General features: G+C 41.2%; 1 protein-coding gene across 2 annotated transcripts in view; it reads left to right on the forward strand.

Annotated features, from left to right (window-relative positions):
• The window catches only part of sema6a (sema domain, transmembrane domain (TM), and cytoplasmic domain, (semaphorin) 6A), a 103,124-nt gene extending 87,386 nt beyond the window's left edge, over positions 1–15,738 (forward strand). The window contains exons 18-19 of one of the 2 annotated variants that reach the window (XM_085425930.1): positions 321–500; positions 11,371–15,738. In XM_085425930.1, coding sequence (XP_085282056.1) covers positions 321–500; positions 11,371–12,533 — 1,343 coding nt within the window. In that variant the 3' untranslated portion in view covers positions 12,534–15,738. The remainder of the gene's footprint in view (positions 1–320; positions 501–11,370) is intronic. The other variant, XM_085425931.1, reaches the window with a different exon arrangement.
• Positions 15,739–21,540: the final 5,802 nt, after the last annotated feature.

Consider the following 21,540-nt stretch of genomic DNA (forward strand, 5'->3'; position numbering starts at 1 on the left):
TCAAAGGCAGGCACCCTACGGTGATTGTAGAGAAATACAATTGTACTCTTTTCAACTGTGATGGGCCCAACAGTGTCAGTCAGAACAGGAGGTGGGAGAATGATAAAGATATAGAGACTCTGAGAATGACAGACGAATAGAAACACACACACATTCACTAATGAGTTGCCTAGGGTCACACTTTGTTGCCTTACACAGCCCAGCAAGTGTGTGTTAGTGTGTGTGTGTGTGTGTGTGTAAGCACCCCTGCTGTGCTTTCATGCACTGAATCTGTTCCCTGACTGCCACGAGAGTCAGTTAACCTGTGTTGTGTCCGGCAGGCCACCATCACCACCGTCACCACCACACCCTCTCCCTTCCCACCTCGGCCCTGCCTGAGGCCGCGGATGGCCCCCTGGGCCGGGGCCGCATGGTGGAGCGGAAGGACCCCCCCATGAGTTCAGACAAAGGGGAGGACCCCTACATGGCCGTACCCTCTCAGACTCAGCCAGAAGCCAATGGTAAGCCTTGGAACGTCACAATAGCAGTCAGTTTGGTCCATTGTCACCTGTGGCAAGGGAGAGGGAAGGGAGGGATAAAGGGGAAGGGAAGGGTTTGCGTAATTGAGATTTACGGCCGCCTAGCTGCTTCCAGCTGACGAAGTGTAGAGATGGCGGATCGCTTTCTCTCTAGGGGACAAATCGCTTCACACTGTGCACATAAACCCCCCACTGAAACATATGCGCACACATTTACATTTGTAGGTACATGCACATAGACATTCGGTGGTCATAAGGTAGCATATAGGCTATGTACACACCAACCTTCATGCACACACCACTCTGTAGGATGGATTTATTGTCCGTGGATTGTAATGCCCCACAGGAGATGTAATATCCAGACCATTACACTCTGAAAAGGAAGATGGCGATGTATTTATTTCCTCGGGAAGATGGCCCAGTCCCCAGCTCTGTCATGCTTTGCGACACGGTGACATGACATTGAACGCCCTTTTCTCCTGTGTTAACAACCTGCCTAATGCTGTACCGCCTCAAGGACGGCTCACTGGATAAATGAGTCAGAGTGAAAAGGGAGGAAGGGGAGGAGACGAGAGGGACAACCCACATCGTAGATGGAAAGAAAAAAAGGTCACTGCGGTGCTGCCAATCCAGCCTGCTCTTTACTGTCACAGACAAAGCTTAGAAGCCATTACAGCAACATGCAACATGTTTCTGCTAGTTTGTGCGGTCCATGCTAACACAGGCATTACCCCGAAACATTAATTGAAATGACATTAATATTTTCATTCTGACTGTGGCCTGAAAGATGCAGTAGCATACTCTCTACAAACATACTAAATGTAAAGAAAGACAGAAAGATCAGCTAACGAGCTGAGTCTAAAATGTCTCCTTACTGAAGTCAGTGTTTAAAAAAAACATGCATGCCTCTTTCAGTTACCCAGGGCATAAATGCAGTTTCAACCTAAGAAAGAACATACAGAATACTTTCTCATTCACAGGCTTGGAAGAGACTTTGAAGATGCTGAAGTGTTGACAAGTGAGATTGACAGGTTGATTTTACCTGCGCTGAATAAATACATTTCAAAAGAGTTTAAAAATACATGACGGTATGACTCGAATGCAGTGTCTTCACAAGAGAACCATAAACTGGGGCTAGCTAAAGTCACTAGTGCACATTTTAAATGTCTCTTGTCTATGGGATAAAGTGAGGAGGCACAGCAGTGATTGAAGCACGTCAGCTGGAAGCAGTTAAGCACCACTTGGTAGATCCAAGCACAATGGTGGCAGAGACTTCAGACAGCATGCCTACAACCAGCATCACAACATGCTGTCGCTCCCCTTGTTGCCTTTGCCTGAGCAGGTGTAACCCGACGAGGAATGGCAAGAAATGCTGAGAATCAAACGTAACGAGAGCCAAAGCTGTCTTACGGTAATAGCTTTTTCCAAGAATAACATTCTGATTTCGGGAGATTTGTGGGTAACTCCGTGCTCAGGTAACTGCAAGACGACTTCATATTTCAATACAATGCTTCCTGCTGTTGTTGTTTTTTTCTTTCTGTATGGTCATTTTTATTATTATTCTTATTATTATCATTTTATGAGACACTTTTGCAGCTTGTGTCACTATTTATCTGTGCAATTTTAGCTCTACAGTCTTTTCTTTTCCCTTCGTTATGAAAGTCGGCTCTGATGATATTTTCTTTCTTATTTTACTGATTTGCGTGGTTTCTTGCGAGCAGTTCTTGATATTTTGCATGGCTTGATCTCACACTACGTCTTTTTTTGCTATTTATATATTTGCCTTTCTTCCTGTGTTGATTGCTTTGATGGTATTAAGCACAGTTTTGCCTCCATACAGCTTAATGCTTTCAGCATGGCAAATTGAGCACCACAATCAAGAGTACTCATTTCCCGCTCCACCCATCCTTCCTCCTGTTCCTTCCTGTCTCCCTCAGTATGATTGGCTTCAGGTGTCAACTGTACTGTGAAAACTTAGCAAACTGCATGTATGAGAGTGAAAACCCAAACATGAATAAGCTATATTAGAAAAAGAAAGCAAAGAAGTCATTTTATCGGCATTTTAATTGCAAAGAAACACATCCACGCAGCCTATTTTGCAGAAGAAATCGGGGATAAACATTTAACCGATCAATCTCAAGTTTATGCTTGAGTGAAAATGTATTAGCTCATATCCAAAGTCTTTTGCGAGCTTATTTGTGATTTAAAACAAATTACAATTACGTCCCTAACTTTTTCATTTGCAGTTGAGACATTGTGGAATCTTATCTGCTAATGAATATTACAGTGCTGCCAATATGTATTAGTCCAGCACCACCAGAGTAATTAGAAATGCTGCAAAGTGATGAGTATTTGCACGCGAATGATATTCAGCACCCAACAGCATCACTATCTGCCATTCCAGTGGGGCCATCACAGTAGTCAGGTGGCTGCTTGTGTTTCACAGTACATTTGAGCTCAGGGTCTGTTTGTGTGTCTGGGCATCATCTGTTATATTTTCTTCTACTTCTGTCATTCCACCATACACTCGTCGTCTGTCCTCCCGTCGCTCATCCAAACCCCAAAACCACCAGTTTCCACCTTTTCCACCATCTGCTGCCATTGTGATCAGTCTCCCTTCCACAGGACCTCTCATCTGACTGGGATGGCATGTTCCAAGGCTATACCTTACCTTAGCGCAAATTAATTCCTGAACCAATTTATGGAGAAACCTTCCTCAAATGTCCCCCCACCCTCTCTTCCTCCACCATCTCTGTATCTCTTCCTCTTCAGTTTCTCCCCTTGCAGTCTGCCTCTTCTCCAACTGTAGTCATATCTCTTCCCCCGTCTGCAGGAATGAATCCTTGCTCTGCTCCCCACTTTGCTCTCTCTCCTTTTTTTTTCTACCTGTCTCCCTTTCTCTGGCAGGCTCAGATCTACCCACCTCATTCCCTACTTACATCCACCCCTCCCCCTTTAAACCCGACCTGTAGCCACCGCTGTGTTGCTCCAATTTATGGGTTCATTACAGCAGCTATCCAAGGGAAAAGGAAAGTGGAGAGGTGGAAGGAAAGGGGGATGGAGCGAGACAAGAGGGGACGGAGACTTGGGAAATGAAGGGACTGAGGTACACATGATAAAGATTTATTAGACAGAACAGGGCAATAATGTAACATTGAACAAAGCGGTAAACAGACAGCAGGTGAATGAACTAGCTGAAAGATCTGAACAGAAAAGATGCAGGACAGGTGAATCAGAGAGGAAATAATATATTGTAGTTAAACAAAGTGAACAATATTGTTTCTCTCTATCCCTTTCAGTCTATATTTTATGCTTAGTTAGCTAACGCTAAAAGAGCTGAATGTGAAAAAAAGAATCAAACTGAACATCTGGTGAAACTGAAACAAATTGCTCTAAAAATACAGGATGTTGTCTGCAGTAATGTAGCATTTTCTGTGACTCAGGTTCTGAGCAGTACGTGCTGATGCTTTTGAGAAGCAAAACATGAACAGCAAGCACTTATTACTTTTTACAGTTTATCACTTTTGCTGAATATTTAATTTTCAGTCATTAGTTTGCATATTTTTATGGTTAATTCAGTTAGGTTGCATTTAGACTTGAACACTGGTTTCATGTTAAAGTCTAGCTGGGCCACAACAAGAGTCTGGTAGTGATTAATCATGTTGAAGGTCTTTATTAAAATAATAATTACATTAGCATTCCTGCAAACATGGGTATGGGAATTTCAGCCAAACTGATATCTTGTCATACTTCAAGACAGAAAACTGAATTCAGTTAAATTAACCTACAAATGCTTTTTACAGCATAATTATTTTTGTAAAACAAACAAACAATCAAACACCCAGATTATCAACAGAATAGATTTATTAATTACAATTAATAACAATAAAAGGTTTTCAAAATAATAATGCTTTTTTATAACAAATCTTATCCATGTTTCTTAACAGTCTTTTTTATTTTGTTTGTTTTGTTTTTTTATTAACTATTAATCCTGTGACTCCATAGTGTACTGGTTAACACATTGACGTAACACATAAAAGAGCCCAGATTTTAGACCAGTAGAAACTAAATCCCGAGGATGGCTGCATATGCATATGGTGTGTAAACCATAAGACAAATAAGGGGGCAGCCAAAAGAAGCTTACTTATGAATATGTTATGTAGTCTAACTTCCTAATGATGTTCTTCATATTTTAATAAGGCAATTATTATTTCCTTATTACCAATTAACTAATGTGTGGAGCTTGACGTTATGTGTTATCCCTTCAAGAAACTACGACTTGAGTGTAAAGTATAGCATATAGACATTTCTACACAAGCTTTAATGCCTGAGTATTACACATAATCCAGGCAACAAGTGCAATTCTTACTATAGACTAACTAAGTATTAAAAAGTGTTAAGAGACTAAATGCAAGTATTAGATGCCACAATTATCTGAAGAAATGTTTTGCTCTGTCGTGTAGTACCATTAAGTATTGGTTTACCACACTGATTCAGAAGAGGAAACAGGACGAAGAAAACTTCTTTTTGGATTTAATGTGTTTCTTGTACAGCATTAAATTTTTTTTTAAATTTTTTTTTATTTTTAATGTTACAAAACAACAACTGTACTTTTCTAGCATATGCTTTTCCCTCAGTGTCAGGTTTTCACATTAATAGCTGTTGTCATCTGACAGCTGCTCTGCAAGGGTTATATTCAGCTGCAGGCAGCTCTCTGACACCTGTGTGCCAAGGTGAGGCTGCTATGATAGAAGGAGAGTATGACCCTGCTCAGACAGGATTGCAGCACAATTCTTTCTATGACAGAAAGTCTTGAATTTGACTTCATCTCAGTTGCTGGAAAGCAGTTGACTGAACATCTCACCGTAGTTACTGGGGATGCCCTGTCAATCTTAAATGTTAACTTTACTTTCACCAGGAAAAATGTTCAATTATGCAGCAGAGAAAATAGCACGTTTGTGTACAGTCAAACAATTGTTCCAAACATTACTGTATTTCACTGCATTTTATTAATTTTAATGATGCATAAGGATGGCTTTAACCATTGATTTGTCTTTATATTAGCTTTACAATTCATTCAAAAACAACTAGTGCTAAATAGATGAAGAGGGCATAATCATAATCTCGAATGTGACCAGTAATGATTGCCTTTTACCATGTAGCTGCGTTTCTTTTGCAACCTGTGAGCAACAAAAAAAGATGAAAGATTATTTCCTTGGTTGTGTGATTATTATGGGTATGGCTCTTGTTTCAGAATGCCCTCTTTTGTAGGTGAGCCAAGAGGTTTTGAGGTAACAGAGGCTTAGACTTAGTTTACCACAAACTCTGCTCACTGTCAGATAATGCACTTGGCTCCTGAAGTTTTTAAGGAGCCTATGAGGTTTAGCAGATTTGGAAATTTAATGTTAGTAGTTTCATATGTCCTTGCAGTTGAATGATAGGATTGAGGTTAATCCTGTAAAGTAGGATGATAGGATTTAAGTTAAAAGTTTATGGAGTGGCCCTTTAGGGCAGGCTGAATGTCTCTGTGTGTGGCAAAGACTAAAAAAAATTTAATTAAATGTTCCCACAACCCATGTTCCTGTCATTCCAACACCTTCGCAATTAAGTAGTGGATTTCGGTTCAGTGTTTCTTACTGGTCAAAGATTGGGCTGGATCTTTGTGAAGCAGATGAATTATTCGCAGCTCATTGTGAATCATAATAGAAACAGCGAACTGGATGCGTTCCCAGCATTACGCACTTCCCGGACTGACGTCAAGCCATAAGCCATAATTTCCTCCACTGATTAGCTTATTGTTCTCTCAAACTGCTTTTGTTTAAAACACACATTCGCTGCTTACTTTTCCACTTTTATGTTTTGGTTACGCTTTTTAATAAGTCCCCCTAACCGTTGACGGTTCGTAAAGAGCTTTGCTTTGTCTCTCGCCCATGTGAGACTGAATCTCATATCACTGCGGCTCATCCCTTTGTGCTCTTGAAGCTTGTCTAACCCACATTCAGCTGTCATTATTATACTTTGAACTGGATTTAAACAGTTATGTTCACGTTGTCCATGAGTGAGCCCTCATCAAGTAGATACAAGCCGAGGCTTTGTTCTCTTGTTGAGCACTAAAACATTTCTAAACAATTACCAATGGCTGCCTTTATGGATTCAATGAAATGCAATGCGTATTAGCACACACATAGCACTCCAGTGATACACAGAAGTCATTTTCTGCAGCCCACATGGTGAAATACACTTCGGTGGGTCACCGGCTGTATTACGGTGACTCATCGAGATTGAATATTAATTGAAAGAACTCAAGATTATAGACACGAATGCACACATAATTTAAAAGTCTACACTGTTTAAATAGTGACAAGCTGTTTTAACAGTTGCACTCTAATGTGAGGGACCTTTTTGCGTTCAGTATATCAGCATGTAAAAATCTATCACCCAGTAATCCGAACGGGAGCGCTGTCAAGTCGAGGCATCAAATAGCTGATGAAAAATGGGATGTTTAATTTATGCTGATATCTTGTGACTATTAAATATTACAGTTTGTATGCAGGGAGTTGGATAGGTTAGTATATCAATGTTAATACCTCAGGTGCTGAATAACATAATTAGGGGTTTAATTATATCTTAACTCGCTCATCAGTATGCATTGCTCCGACTCAGGATTGTCTGATGAATGCTTTAATATTGAATAACACCATTAATGCAAGTGGCTCTTAACCCAAACATACACAAGACTTAATGGGATAATTTGCTAACAGGGAATTTAAATAGAAGTTAATGAATTGTTGTCACCATTCAAATACCAGTGTCCTTTTTAAAAGATGACAACAAACTGGTTCCTAATGAAAAAATAGGGCGTTTTTCGAGCTCCCGCGTCAGAGTAAATAAATGCACACCACTTAACATTATCTGCTTTTTCATCCTTCCTTCTGTCTGTAGTCGGTAAGGTCCACTGTTTCATCTTTCAGCGAGTGAAGCATAGTAAGTAGCAGTTAAGTCCAATTAAGATTTTTATCATTTTGCAGACAATGTCTTTATGCAGTCGCTCGCAGTCAGAGGTTAGTGCCCTCTCTGTAACCCCTCTGTGATTTTTAACTACCTTTGAAGTTTTCTTTGCAACAACACAAAGACAAGCTCTGTGGGCTTAAGTCAGTTGGTGCGTCTCAAAAGATTAAAAGAGTGGAAGAGCATCTGTGTGTGTCAGACAGATAGAGCATTCACAAGTTCCAGTCACAATAGATTACAATGTTTCTGATTTATAAGTAAGTGTTGCCGACCCGGCCTGTTTTGACAGCAAGACATATCTGAGTATCTGAGATATGTGTTTAATATCTGAATGTTGAGGCTCGAGGCGGTGTGAAATTCAAATCAATTCATCCGCTGAGAGAAGTGTTGAACTGCAGGATGCCTAATGATGCATTCTGGGGGCGAGGCAAGAGCGAAACCAGAAGATTATAAGTCACTGTATAGTCAGAACCTCAACAAGATGAGACTAAAGCGGAAAATCTGTGAGTTTTAGCAACACTTTGATACTTTTCAAGGTCAAGTAGTGGAAGTTTTAGAAAGTTTACAAAGATCGCAAATGATCAGAAATGAGCGGCATAGCCATCTTGATTCAAAACCCTGAGGTCCCGTGATTCAACTGAGACGGCCTTGGTGTCCTCTGTGGCAACTTTCATCCTCTTTGATGTTAAGATGAGAAACAATTCCTCACTTGAAAGATGGAAGTCTTCAAAGTTTAGCTTTTTTTTTTTTTCTTTGTGTTTTACCTGAGGCCTTGGGCTAAGTACCTTCTGGAAATGTCTGCGTGTGCAGGAGAAGTGAGTGATGGAGGAAGGAGAGGAGAAAAAGAATAAAAGCTTCAAAAGAAAAAAAAAAAGGAGCCTTACAGGGCAGGTTAAATAGGGTTTTAACTTTAGCTCACACACCCACAAGAGAAGTCAAAGATCCAGCTCCACAGTTCACCTCCTTCACCAGAATGGACAACCACTTGGCTCTGCCGCCCTCCGGCTTTGTTATTCAATATGAAGTCCAAACGCTCAATCAAAGTTAGCCTTTAGCAGTAATAAATTCACTGTCATGAAAATTCATAACAGTTTTGATTTCCTCTTTTCAGCTTCAATGTCAGCTCCACAGACAGAGACATATGAAAGTATTTACTTTTAACAAGGATTATGGAAAAACGAGAGATTTGCCAATGTATTTGTTTATGCTTGCACTTTTATTTTCCTACATAACTGTTCTTTGGAGATTTCCAGGTCTCCTGATCTCAAGTGAAACTGAATTCCTTTTACATCCCTTCCGTGTGCGCTGAAATATTTAACCCAGCAACTCTCAAAGAGCAGCCAGCCCCCACCGCCGCTGTTGTTTCTGCTAAAGGGTGATAACTTAGAAAGATCACAAGGTTGTAATTACAGCCTTCCCGGTCTCCACTGAATTGAACACTTACCATATGGAGGCTGAACGGTGTGAAAGAAAAAGAAAGTCAAAAAAGTGATTCATTGTTTCTGCAAAGGAGAGAAGTGGCAGAAAGTGTGAATGAAAGATCTAAGTGAGGACAGTGGAAAGTCAAAGTTAAAGATAGCAGCGCAGAAAAGTATCTCTCTCATTCTCAGATGTTACAGGATGAGATGGGAAGCAGATGTTTCATCAGACAGGCCGGCCATTTGATCACGCAAGTTCGCAGTGTAACACTCGTCAAACGTGGATGCTGCGCTGCAGATAACGCTCATCACTTCTCACACTATCCACACGGCTGAGCGTGTCCTCGATAAGGAAAGGTTTTGGCCGGGAAAGATGCTTTTTTTAAACCTTTTGTTTAACTTTTAGTGAGTTATGGCTGTGCTGCATGTTGTCAGCACTCTATTAAGGAGAAAAGTGAAGTTTTGTTTTTACAATAAATGAGGAATGATCTGGGTAAATGTAAGTGTCCTTTCTTATCCAGGTTGAGCTTCAAAGTCCAGACAGAGACTAAAGAGTGCTTAACTCCGGCTAGGAAAAAGGGGCTTTAACTCATGTTGTTGGGCTAATGAAGTATGACTGCAGCGAGTGAGATTATGGATGTTAGTTTAAGACAGTGTGGATTTCAGATCCATGAGAAAAGATTACCATGCTTTCTCTGTGTCTGTGTTATGTCTCACTGAGGAAATGCAGAAAGAAGATACTCTCCAAGTACATCCTCAGTGACACCGCTGAGCTGAAAAGCCAAACATGATTAACCAGCTCCTTCAGGATTTCGGAGAATTATTGGAACTAATGTTTGTTCTGTGGAAACTGCTTTTGAAAAATTACAGGGCAAATTGAAAAATTTGCAAGGAAGACGAAGAAAGTGTCGCGTGAAGACTGCAAACTGTAAAAGGACGAAATTACTTGTTGCTTGTTGACAACTGTTGTTCAGCTTGCCTGTGAGCAAATGTTTATATTCATGCAGCCACTGTATATTTCATTATCTGCAATAATACCTGAGGCAGTCAGCAAAAACTGAATTTCAAAATATCAGAAAAAAAAGATTAACAAGACAGAGTCTGAAGTTGGCAGCAGAAATATTTTATTAATGCACTTCAGTAAGAGCAATCTCAAAGAAGTGAAACAAAAGGAACAAAAAACACATTTTCATCCAATTTTTCCACCTGTAGCTGGATTAGTACTAAATGAAAATGTCTGATTTGTAAAAGCTGTTGTACAAATCATATCACCCACCTACTGCTTATTTTAGAACACCGATTCATTGTAAACAAACCTCCTCTGTACAGGAAAGACTCACAGATATCATCTTAAATTACTTCACATACATTCCAGCTTGTTTTGGATTTTTTTTCCAGCATTTTGGGGTAAAGATTCCTCAGTGTTGAGGAATCTATACATGCCTTACACATGTGAAACTGAGTCACGTTGCGGAGACGAGCGATGCCCCTGCTGTAGCCCCTTTACACGATAGAGCCCACCTGCCTAATCCTCTATCTGTGGTAACTGACCTGTACGGGCCATAGGTCATGTGTGAAGGCATTATAAATCTCTCGGCTGTGGACCGGTGTATTTAACCCAAAGAATAGTGTGCTGCATTAGATGTCTGCGTTCATCCACAGGCTGCAGGCTATCATCTTTGAGCATGCATGTGTGGGAGGTGCATGTGTCCACACTCGTGTGTGCGTGCGTGCAGTCTGTTGTTGACCCTGTTTTATTAAATACAACCTGCCGCTCCCGCTCACCCACCGCTAAAATGCTCCATAGCATCCTTTATTGAATTATCTTTTATTTGGCGTTATCACAGTGTGTCTTTGCCAGTCTTTGAAAGTGGCGCTTTCATAAGACACTGATGACACAGCTCATTGGATTTAGCGCCTAATCAGAGGCTTTTTAATGTATTCGCTGTGATTCATGAGATTGGATCCAAGCTTTATGAAAAGTCTTCCATTTGCATCTATGAGAAGAAAGGGCTCGGGTATTTCAGGTTCCTTTATCGGAGCTCATATCTTTTTTCATTTCAGCAGAAGGTTTTATCTGGGATTTAAAATGTGAATCATAATCACCCCTCCAAAACACATTTTCACTCTGAGATTGGATTTTGGGGGAAACACTGAATCTTGATACTTGAAGCTACAATTTTGAATAGATGTTTCCTATGATGGAATAAATCCTTCTGCATTTGCATGTTTTTCGTGAAATTATTTAAACCGTTAATCTTTTTGCCCAGAAGATATCTTAATTATTGTAACTGTTTTTTATGTTTTGCTTCATCTTTTAAGAAGAATCTTTTCCAGCATCTCTTTTATTTTCTTTGAAACAATTGGTTTCAAAGCATCTCTTTTTAGTCTGCCTGTCTGAATGTCATCTCTGTGTCTCTCTGCAGGCGTGATCCGTGAGAGCTACCAGAAGGGTCGTGACCAGCTGGTTCCTGTAACCCTCTTGGCCATCGCCGTTATCCTAGCATTTGCCATGGGCGCCATCTTTTCTGGCATCATTGTCTACTGCGTCTGTGACCATCGTCGTCGAGACATGGACCTGACGGGCCGTAAAGAAAAGGACACCCACCACCTCCACTCCCGCCGGGGATCCATGAACAGCGTAACCAAGCTGACGGGTCTGTTTGAGACGCAGGCCAAAGAAGGTCGCCCCGAGGCAATTCTCACACCTTTGATGCACAATGGAAGACTGACGCCAAATGGGAAGATGCTCATAAAAGCAGACCAACACCACCTGGACCTTGCGGCTCTGCCAACGCCTGAATCCACCCCCATGCAGCCGCGTCGTAAGCCCAGCCGGGGAAGCCGTGAGTGGGAGAGAAACCAGAACCTCATCAACGCGTGCACCAAGGACATGCCACCAATGGGGTCGCCTGTTATCTCTACCGACCTGCCGCTGAGGGCCTCACCGGGGCACATCCCTAGCGTTGTAGTCCTACCTTTGCAGCAGCATCAGCACCAGCTTCAGCCTCATCTGCAACAGCACCAGCAGTCCTACCAACATGAGTATGTGGAGCAGCCCCATCACAGTGATATGAGCATGGGCCACGGTGTACTGGATGACCAGGGGGCCACCCTGGAGTACAAGACAAGCAAGAGCCCGTGCCACAACCTCAACATGGCTGATCCAGATGTGGTGCTGCCACCTCGTGTGCCCCAGCGGGAGGCCTCTCTCACCATCCCACCTGCTGTCCCACAGATGGGCAAACGCCTGGAGGTCCACTCGTCAGTCTACGGGCTTCGGAAAGGATCGGCATCTGGTGCTTGTGGATCCTCCGCCCTCAAGAAACACAACACCAACTCCTCTAACTCCTCCCATTTGGCGAGACATCACAGCTTCAACCGTGTTGAGACTCCACCACCTGCACCTCAGAGGGTGGACTCCATACAAATGACAGCACAGGGCATATCTCTGTCAAGGCAGCCTGGAATGAGCTCCTACGGATCACTGCCTCGAACGGGCGTCAAATATCTCAAGCCTGATGTCCCCCCCAAACCCTCTGTAGTCTCGCTCTCCACAAAAGTCAAGTCCAGTGACTCTGGCACATAGTTGGGTTGTTAGCCTGTCGGTCCAATGTGAACAGACAGTAGTGAAAGGCGTTTTCTGGCAGAGAGAAAAAACAGGGAATACTGTACAACTTGCATCTCCTTTTTGTGTTTTTGTTTGTTTTTTGGTGTACAGTACAGTGGAAATGCAACACAGTTTTTTTTCTTAAAGAAAACACTTTCTTTTTATATAAATATGTAAATATTATACCATGGTTGTTGTCGGTTGTGGCAGTCATCGAGCTCATGCTCTGGCTGGCACACAGCTCCTCTGTAAACACACATGGGAACATGTGCTACTGAAAAAGAAGATGATGCTTGTCCTGAATATTTCATCCATTGGCACCCTGTAGCATTCAAGACAGTGGCTCTCTTGTTTGTGGTGTCTTTGTTTACTGAGACTTGATTCGATACTTCGTCATGCTGGTAAAAGCACATACGAAGACGTCACAAGGGGGTTGGAGAATAATTGTTGTACAATACCTTGAGGACAGGAGGATCTGAGCAAACAAGCACTCAGAGAGAACGAGTTCGGACTGAAAGGACAGACAGCTGCCTGAGTTCTGGCGGAAACTGTGAAAAGCCTCTCAGTGTTACAGCAATCAAGTCCTGCCTGGGCATGACTGAAAGCCTGGGCCAGAAGAATCTTCTACTGTACTGGTGACTGAATAACACATGACTGTTAATACTAATAGCTTGTTGTATTTATTTTTATTAAGTGCTTTTGAAAAACAAACAGACTGACTTTCTAGGCTTGGAGAGAAAGAGGACAAAGAAGAGATCTTTTAATATTAATTAATCAAGAGTGAGGAAGAAAATATTTAAAGTCATTAAACTGGAGCCAGTAGAACTTTCTTAATGACTAAAGTTCAACTAGGTCTTACTGTGTGCTCAGTGGGACCTGCAGCTTGAGAATATACGTGACCTCTGTGACGACGAGGAGATATTTATTTAAACTGTGCCAGACCAGGACTTTTACTTTTACGGACCAGAATCTCCTTTGTTTTAGACCAATCATTTAAAAAAAGAAAAGAAATCCTGAACCTCACCCTTTCACTCCTGCAATCAGCACTGTGGTTTTGTGTGAGTCCCAAACATTTGTCCTGATTGGTTGCTGGCTTACTGGTGCCATCACAGCTCACTGTTGCATGTTGCAAATATAAGAGAAGCAGCTGCAGCAACCGCACGGGGGGATCTGCATACAAAAGGAAGCTGTAAGTGAGGCTGCAAGCAAACGAGCGGTGCCTCCATCTTGGAACGTATCGTCTTTTCTAGCGGCGTCACGCGGAAGAGCGGGCGAAAAAAAGGAAATTATAGGAACATCTGTCTTGCCTGCTTCTTTTTCCACATGTAAATTTGTGCCTTACACCCTGAAGTAGTGACAATGTTTTCTTTAATAGCTGTTAACTCTGTCTCCTTGTTGTATTTTTTTATTTTCTTTTTTTTTCTTATGTCATGATATTTCCCTTGTTTGATAAAAATGCAATTAAAGAATGTAGGTGTTATTGTTGTAATTCTGGTCCCTAGACAAAACACACTTACAGACCAGAGGGAAGAGAGGAAGGAGCAATTCCTTTCTTCATTCACACACTCTCGCTCTCTCTCTCTCTCTGGCACACACACATAAACACATGCACACATACACACACTCATCTTTGTGATTCATTTCTGATTGTGCCATTAATGCGCTTAAAACGACCCTTTATGTTGTGCTGGCAGTGTCGATAAAGACTTTGTGAGTGTTTTTCATTTCCTGTTTTATACAAAGTCCTGGTATTTGTTTTTACTTGTTTTTGGTGTTCGTTTGGAGTGATGGTTAATTGGTTAACGGAACAATTAACATTTGTTGCTTAAGGAGGCCAACGTAGGTGTATCTTCCCTTGGTGCACTGCGATAGCACCATAGCAAGCGTACAGTACGAGATACACGTGAACACCCAGCGTACTAACACGAGTCGAGGCTTCTTGCGCGCATTGAAACGTTCACTTGTTAGACGGTTGCATAAACAGGCTGGTTCCTGTGGAAAAGAAAAAAAAAGATGACATTTTGAAACAACACTATTAAAAACTGTACATTATTTAACCCCCTTTTTGTAAGCGAACACAGTTTGGGAAGTTTAGAGATTTTTTATTTTATTTTGCCTCACTAACTCTCATTATCAAAGCCTTATGAATGGCTGAGAGTTTAACTAATCAGATGATTTCACTTCCTTTTTACTTGAGGGTTTTTATGGATCACCCCACACTGAAACACTTAAGTCATTGGAGCACTCCCTTAGTGTTGTATGTGTAGATAGGTTAAAGTTTTCTCGATATCAATATTCTTTCTGGAGGAAAGCCAAGAGTGTCTCAGTCCACAGCTCGAATAAGACTGACATGCAGGATCTGGGACCTGACTAATGTGTACATAGATGCTCGAAGGGAATGGTTGCACATGACGAGGTCATGGGCAATGGATTAGTTCAAAATATGAACCGAGAGGAACGCGTCCCATCTAAAACATGGTCCGGGATAAAGCTGCAACAGTTATAGCATCGATTAACTTGAAGCGAGGACCTTCAAAGTTCAGATAAGCATAGACGTGTGTTCACTCCAGACTTTCATAAAACTACTTTGCTTTAAATTAGTGTCTGAACACCTTACTTACACCCTCCGGTGCACTGAGTGCATGAACCAGCAACATTCCCACGCCTGGAGTAAGGCTTATCCTCAGCTGAGTATTTCTGGTTTTGAAATGCTCAGTTGCGTTGTCTCCCACCTGGATGAATTGTCATGTCCACACTGAATGTGAACAAGAGAACCTGTCTAGGTTTGAAGGTTAAATGTCCACATCCTGTGTAGACAAGTGCTTTTGGCTGTGGGTGCATTTATGATTCAGCAACATCAAGTGTTTTGATATTAGAGAAAAGTTGAGCGTTTTAAAGGCTGAAGGCTGCTGTGGACAGTGAGGTTCTTTGGTGTGTGCCTTTTTGTCTTTCACCCTTGTTATAATACACTGCTGTTAGATGCAAATCTACTCTCTTCTCAACTTCTCAAACTTTTGAACTTTGTAAGCTTGTAAGATATCGTGACGTCACAAAGTTTTTTGCCCTACTCTCTCCACTTCCTTAACATCTGATTCACAGCTTAATGTATGTTGTAAAGAAAAAAAAGAACTCTTTAATTTAATGCAAAATGTAATAAAAAAAAAAAAAAGAAAATAAAATTCTTGTCATGAAGACTGTGATATGTCCTTGACTCTTTCCACTTGTTTCCTAGCCTGAGGTTATCTTTATTCTGGGAACATCTTTAGTTGCTGGATTTTGTGCAACACTGTCTGGGGAAAACCAAGCCTTGGTTTTGCCCAGGATTTAAACGTTCTTTTGATAGAAGATCCCTTTTAAGAAAATATTGTACTTTTATGACCTGAAGTACACTATTCTACTTTTGCTTGTAATACCACCACCAACCCCTTGAGATCTGACAAACATTTCCTACAAAGCAAGCGTGAGCTGATAAAAGGAAACTTAAATTTAAGTAGTTTTCAACTTCATTATAGATAAGTGAAAAAAGAGAAAGGTTATGAGCAGAGGGAAGAAGCCTGTACTCCATTTCTATGGTTGATCGTGTTGGTTAAATGAAGCAGGCAGCTTAATGGACTGAAAGCAGATTTCTGTATGCAGGTTGGTACTCTGAGCACTCCAAATGACCTTTTAACCTAGAAGGAGCTCGGCCCATTATACTTTTGGTGTAATCCATTTGATGCCATACAGGCAATCAACAGAATTCTTCACAGATGTTCTGAAGGCAAATGAAATAGAGAGATTTCTTTCACTTCCATTCAAAAACCTTGCAAGTTTTGTGTACATGGACTTTTAAGTGAAATCAATTCAATCCCTTCTCGAGGGCAGAGTCAGATGGCTCGACTTTGGAAACGCAGATAAAAGCATTACCTGTTAACTTCTCAAAATGACAGTAATCAATATTGTTATCAAATGACTATGGGAGGCAGGTGGACACTAGAGATTAACCCACAGAGAGTGATCCCCCAAATCCATTCACAGTATCCCATCAGCCCACAGAGTACTACAATGTCTTGGAGTTACTACTAAAATAAAAGTAATATATTACACATTACTTATTACATCTCTTTAAAACAATGTGGTATATAACCTAATGACTCAATGAAGAAAATAATTTGTTACACTACTTGTTACATTAATTTCATATATTGCTCTGTAACATGACCTATAATGCATTGTTACATAATTATTAGTTAATAATATCAAGCTAATGCCTAATGCTTCAGTGGGAAGTCTATCTGTAACTTACAACATATGCAGAAATCCTTCTTAACCCTACGCTGTAACCCTCAGCACAACCTGACGTGCACTTCTCGAGAAATGTAACTGAACGTGAGGTCAACGCAGCAACGACTCTGACTGGCGTAGAAGAGGGTTGCAGGCTTAACAGGGGTTTCTAGCTACTTCGTAAGTTACGACATAAATAATGACACAAATCTTCATCATAACAAAGAACATTCAAGATTTTTGTTCTAGTGTTTTATTTTTTGCTTCTAGTGCTTAAGGTTGAACACAAAAGTCAACAACACAAGGAAAAGTTTATCTTTACAAAGAGTCGAGTTCGAGTCAGCAGAATGTTTCCGTTTTGGACACCGATTGCATTTTACATCACACTCTTGTCCTTTTGTACAATAACGATAAATTTGATTTCCACATCTCCAGACCTCAGAGGTTGTGGACGACATCATCATTTTCTTCACCATGAACTAACATCAGCTGTTTGTAGTGCAGGAAAAAACAGTCATGTTTGATGTTTTTATTGGGGTTTTTTCCCTATCATACTATCATTCAAATAATTGAAGAACCTTTATAATTGAAGTAAGAACATAATTCTATCTCCAGTGTAATTACAGTATTCAGTACAGTTACATTACCACGTAACTGAAAAATATAATGTGATTTCAGTAATGCTGTACTTTTGAATGCACTGACTTTAATTTATGTTTTTTTCAGGCACATATCTTGTTTTATCAACAGCACTAAAAACTCCATTTTCTTAGCCCAGAACTCTGTTTTTTTTTTCCAAACCAATATAAAAAGAGGTCAAATAATGGACTTGCATTTATCAAGTGTACATGAACACTGTGAACTATATTGTCTTGCAATTTTGAATAAGACTCAAACATGATTCCCAAGATTCTAACACGTGTTATGTTTTATGCTGTCATGATTTTTCACACTGTCTCTCTGGTTCCCTGAAGGTTCTCTTTATTGAGTTAAATAATGTTTAAGGGCATGCTTAATTCAAGCCATCACTCAGTAGTATCAGGTGGGTGATTTGTGTAAGAGATTATTGTTTTTCGGTGCATGAGAATGAATCAAGGTATTAGATGAGCCTTCTTAGGTTTCACATAAAAGGAGACAAAGGAGAAAACCACAGTTCAAAACTTCACCTCAAATTCCCCTACTGACAGTCAGTCTGACCTTATAATACCTGCAGTATAACTTTCATTAGATTCCTCACTCACAGATCATGAAAACAAATCTCATTACCTGCAGATGATCACTGCTGACTAACACTGACCAGAAAAGCTCCCATTTCAAATAAGGGTCTCCAGTTTCGCACTCTAGCACTTTTTTCTTACTGCTTTGTCATGAAATGTGGCTTTGGCATGTAGTTTGACACTCTGCCTTTGATCTTGAGGTGAGTCACGAGTCTCAATCATTGGTATAAGTCAGCCTTTGCATGGAGATCAGATAACCAGGATGCGGTGTAGCTAATGAGGCCTGTCGCTGCCTTCACAATGCTGCATTGTGAAGTTTCCTTTCAGGCACCCCTGTGTTGTTGCACTACTCAGAGATCAAGATTCAGATATTCACCACTAAGTCTTCTCTAACATGACAAGCACACAATTGTATCTAATGATGACTAGTGTGAGCTGGTATTTTCACAGAGCTAGTCAGAGTGTACTTCAAAGGTTAACTTTCAAGGAGTCAAAACTGGGGTATGGTTGAGGGGCAGATTGATGGTGAGAGATAAAGACAGCAAGCAATACATAATAATGGAATTCTAACACTGTGATCAGCAGGACATACAAGCAGTATATTTTATATATTATAGAATCATGGAAAAATATGGAGCTCTGCGATATATTGGTTACCTGTCCAGGGTCTACCCCGTCTTGTCACCCTACAGCAGCTCCCTCCCAACCCTTAATTGGATAAGCAGGAGAAAATGGACGGATGGACAGAGGAAAGAAAGAAAATGTTGTTTCCTTTCAAATAATTAAGAATCATTTTAATGCATTCAGAGTTTTTTCTATGGAGCCTGCAACATGGATGAGACAACAGCTAGTTTTATCTGTCACTCCTGTAGATCTCCGTTGTAGATGCAAGATGAATAGACAATAAAGTGCCTATTATCTGTGATTATTGACAACAGATTCTTTAATAGAACTTATTTTATAATAAGTTTTGAAAATAGCAATTCAAGTCATGAATAGAAAATTAGCATGAATATTACCAAAGAGCGTGTTGGTTATACGTTTATGTTACTATACTTCTTCTTATTATTTTTTTACTAAAGGAGTCATGGTGTAGGGCACCTCTGTACTGGCTTTACGTTTAAGACCCTGCAGCTTCATCCATCTTTTTAAGCCTGCAGCTTATCGGGAGGTCTCTTGTAATTTACACTCAACAAAAATATAAACGCAACACCTTTGTTACTGCTCCCATTCCCCATGGGATGGACGTAGAGACCTAAAATTCATTCCAGATACACAATATAACCATCCCTCCCAAACAGTGGTCACAAATCAGTCCAAATGTGTGGTAGTGGGCACATCTGCTATATTGAGATAATCCATCCCACCTCACAGGTGTGCCACATCAGGATGCTGATCTGACATCATGAGTAGTGCACAGGTGTACCTCAGACTGCCCACAACAAAAGGCCACCCTGGAATGTGCAGTTTTGTCTCACAGCAAAATGCCACAGATGCCACAAGCAATGAGGGAGCGTGCAATTGGCATGCTGACAGCAGGAATGTCAACCAGATCTGTCGCCCGTGCATTGAATGTTCATTTCTCAACCATAAGCCGTCTCCACAGGCGTTTCAGAGAATATGGCAGCACATCCAACCGGCCTCACAACCGCAGACCTCGTGTAACCACACCAGCTCAGGACCTCCACATCCAGCAGGTTCACCTCCAAGATCGTCTGAGACCAGCCACCCAGACAGCTGCTGGAACAATTGGTTTGCACAACCAAACAATTTCTGCACAAACTGTCAGAAACTGTCTCAGGGACGCTCAACTGCATGCCCGTCGTCCTCATCGGGGTCTTGACCTGACTCCAGCTCGTCGCCGTAACAGACTTGTGTGGGCAAATGCTCACATTCGATGGCGTCTGGCACGTTGGAGAGGTGTGCGCTTCACGGATGAATCATGGTTCACATTGTTCAGGGCAGATGGCAGCTGAGAATGTCCCAGTTCTTGCATGGCCAGCATACTCACCGGACATGTCACCCATTGAGCATGTTCGGGATGTGCTTGACCGGCGTATACGACAGCGTGTACCAGTTCCCACGAATATCCAACAACCTCGCACAGCCATTGAAGTGGAGTGGACCAACATTCCACAGGCCACAATTGACAATCTGATAAGACTCCATGCGACGATGTGTTGCACTGCATGAGGCAAATGGTGGTCACACCAGATACTGACCGGTTCTGGGTCCCCAGACCCCCCAATAGCGCAAAAAACTGCACATTCCAGGGTGGCCTTTTGTTGTGGGCAGTCTGAGGTACACCTGTGCACTACTCATGATGTCAGATCAGCATCCTGATGTGGCACACCTGTGAGGTGGGATGGATTATCTCAATATAGCAGATGTGCCCACTACCACACATTTGGACTGATTTGTGACCACTGTTTGGGAGGGATGGTTATATTGTGTATCTGGAATGAATTTTAGGTCTCTACGTCCATCCCATGGGGAATGGGAGCAGTAACAAAGGTGTTGCGTTTATATTTTTGTTGAGTGTAGTTATTTCTTCCACCTCAGAACAATTTTCAGACTATTTTTTTTTCTAAATCCATGACATCTAGAAAAAGTTCTTCAAGGCTTTGTTACACCTAAACTGTGCTACTTTAAACGACTGTAAACTGGAACTGATGAATCGTCTTTTGCTTTGTTTACAATTAGTCCAAATGCTGCAGGCACGTTACTGACTGGGAAAACAAAAGCAGACCAGAATACTCCTGTGTTAGCAGCTTTGCTCTGTACTCTGTGTCTTATAGAATCCAGAAAAAAGTGACAAAATTTAATTTTTACTTAAATGCTCTTTCATCTCCATATACCAGTCAAAAGTTTTAGAAAACTCTATTTTTTCCAGTTATTTATTGCAATTCACTTTGAAGTCCAATGAACAGCTTGAAATGGTAAAAGGGTAAGCGGTGAACTGCCGGAGTTAAAAAAAAACTGTAAGGTTACTCAAAACTGAAAAATAATGTACATTTCAGAATTATACAAAAAGGCCTTTTCAGGGAACAGAAACTGGGTTAACAATTTAAAGCTGTTCTGCAGCAGTGGAGGTTGATCAAGCCTTGAAAGCTGGTGCTACTAATTTCTACAGGTGTTCCAGTTTCTTTGGACTACTTACAACCCGCCTGTCTGCATAAAAACAGTGTTGGAGCACACTGTGATACCATACCCTCGTAGTGTGTTGCTACAAAAATGGTGAGAAAAAGCTATTAACTCATTCACTGCCAGCCATTGGCAGTGAATGAGTTAAACCCATTGACTCATTCACTGCAAATGACGGCTATAGACGTCAATGGCAGTGAATGAGTTAACAATGGTAGAGAGACAGACCATCATAACACTTACAAATGTAGGTCTTTCTTGCAGAGAAATTGCAAAGAAAGTCAAGGTGTCAGTGAGTACAGTTTCTTTCACCATCAAAAGGCACTCAGGAACTGGGGCAAACTCTGGGAGGAAGAGGTCTG

This window comes from Rhamphochromis longiceps, linkage group LG12, assembly GCF_057381845.1.
Source record: "Rhamphochromis longiceps isolate RC_006_pf linkage group LG12, R_longiceps_female_GT1.1, whole genome shotgun sequence".
In the NCBI taxonomy this organism is placed as follows: Eukaryota; Metazoa; Chordata; class Actinopteri; order Cichliformes; family Cichlidae; genus Rhamphochromis; species Rhamphochromis longiceps.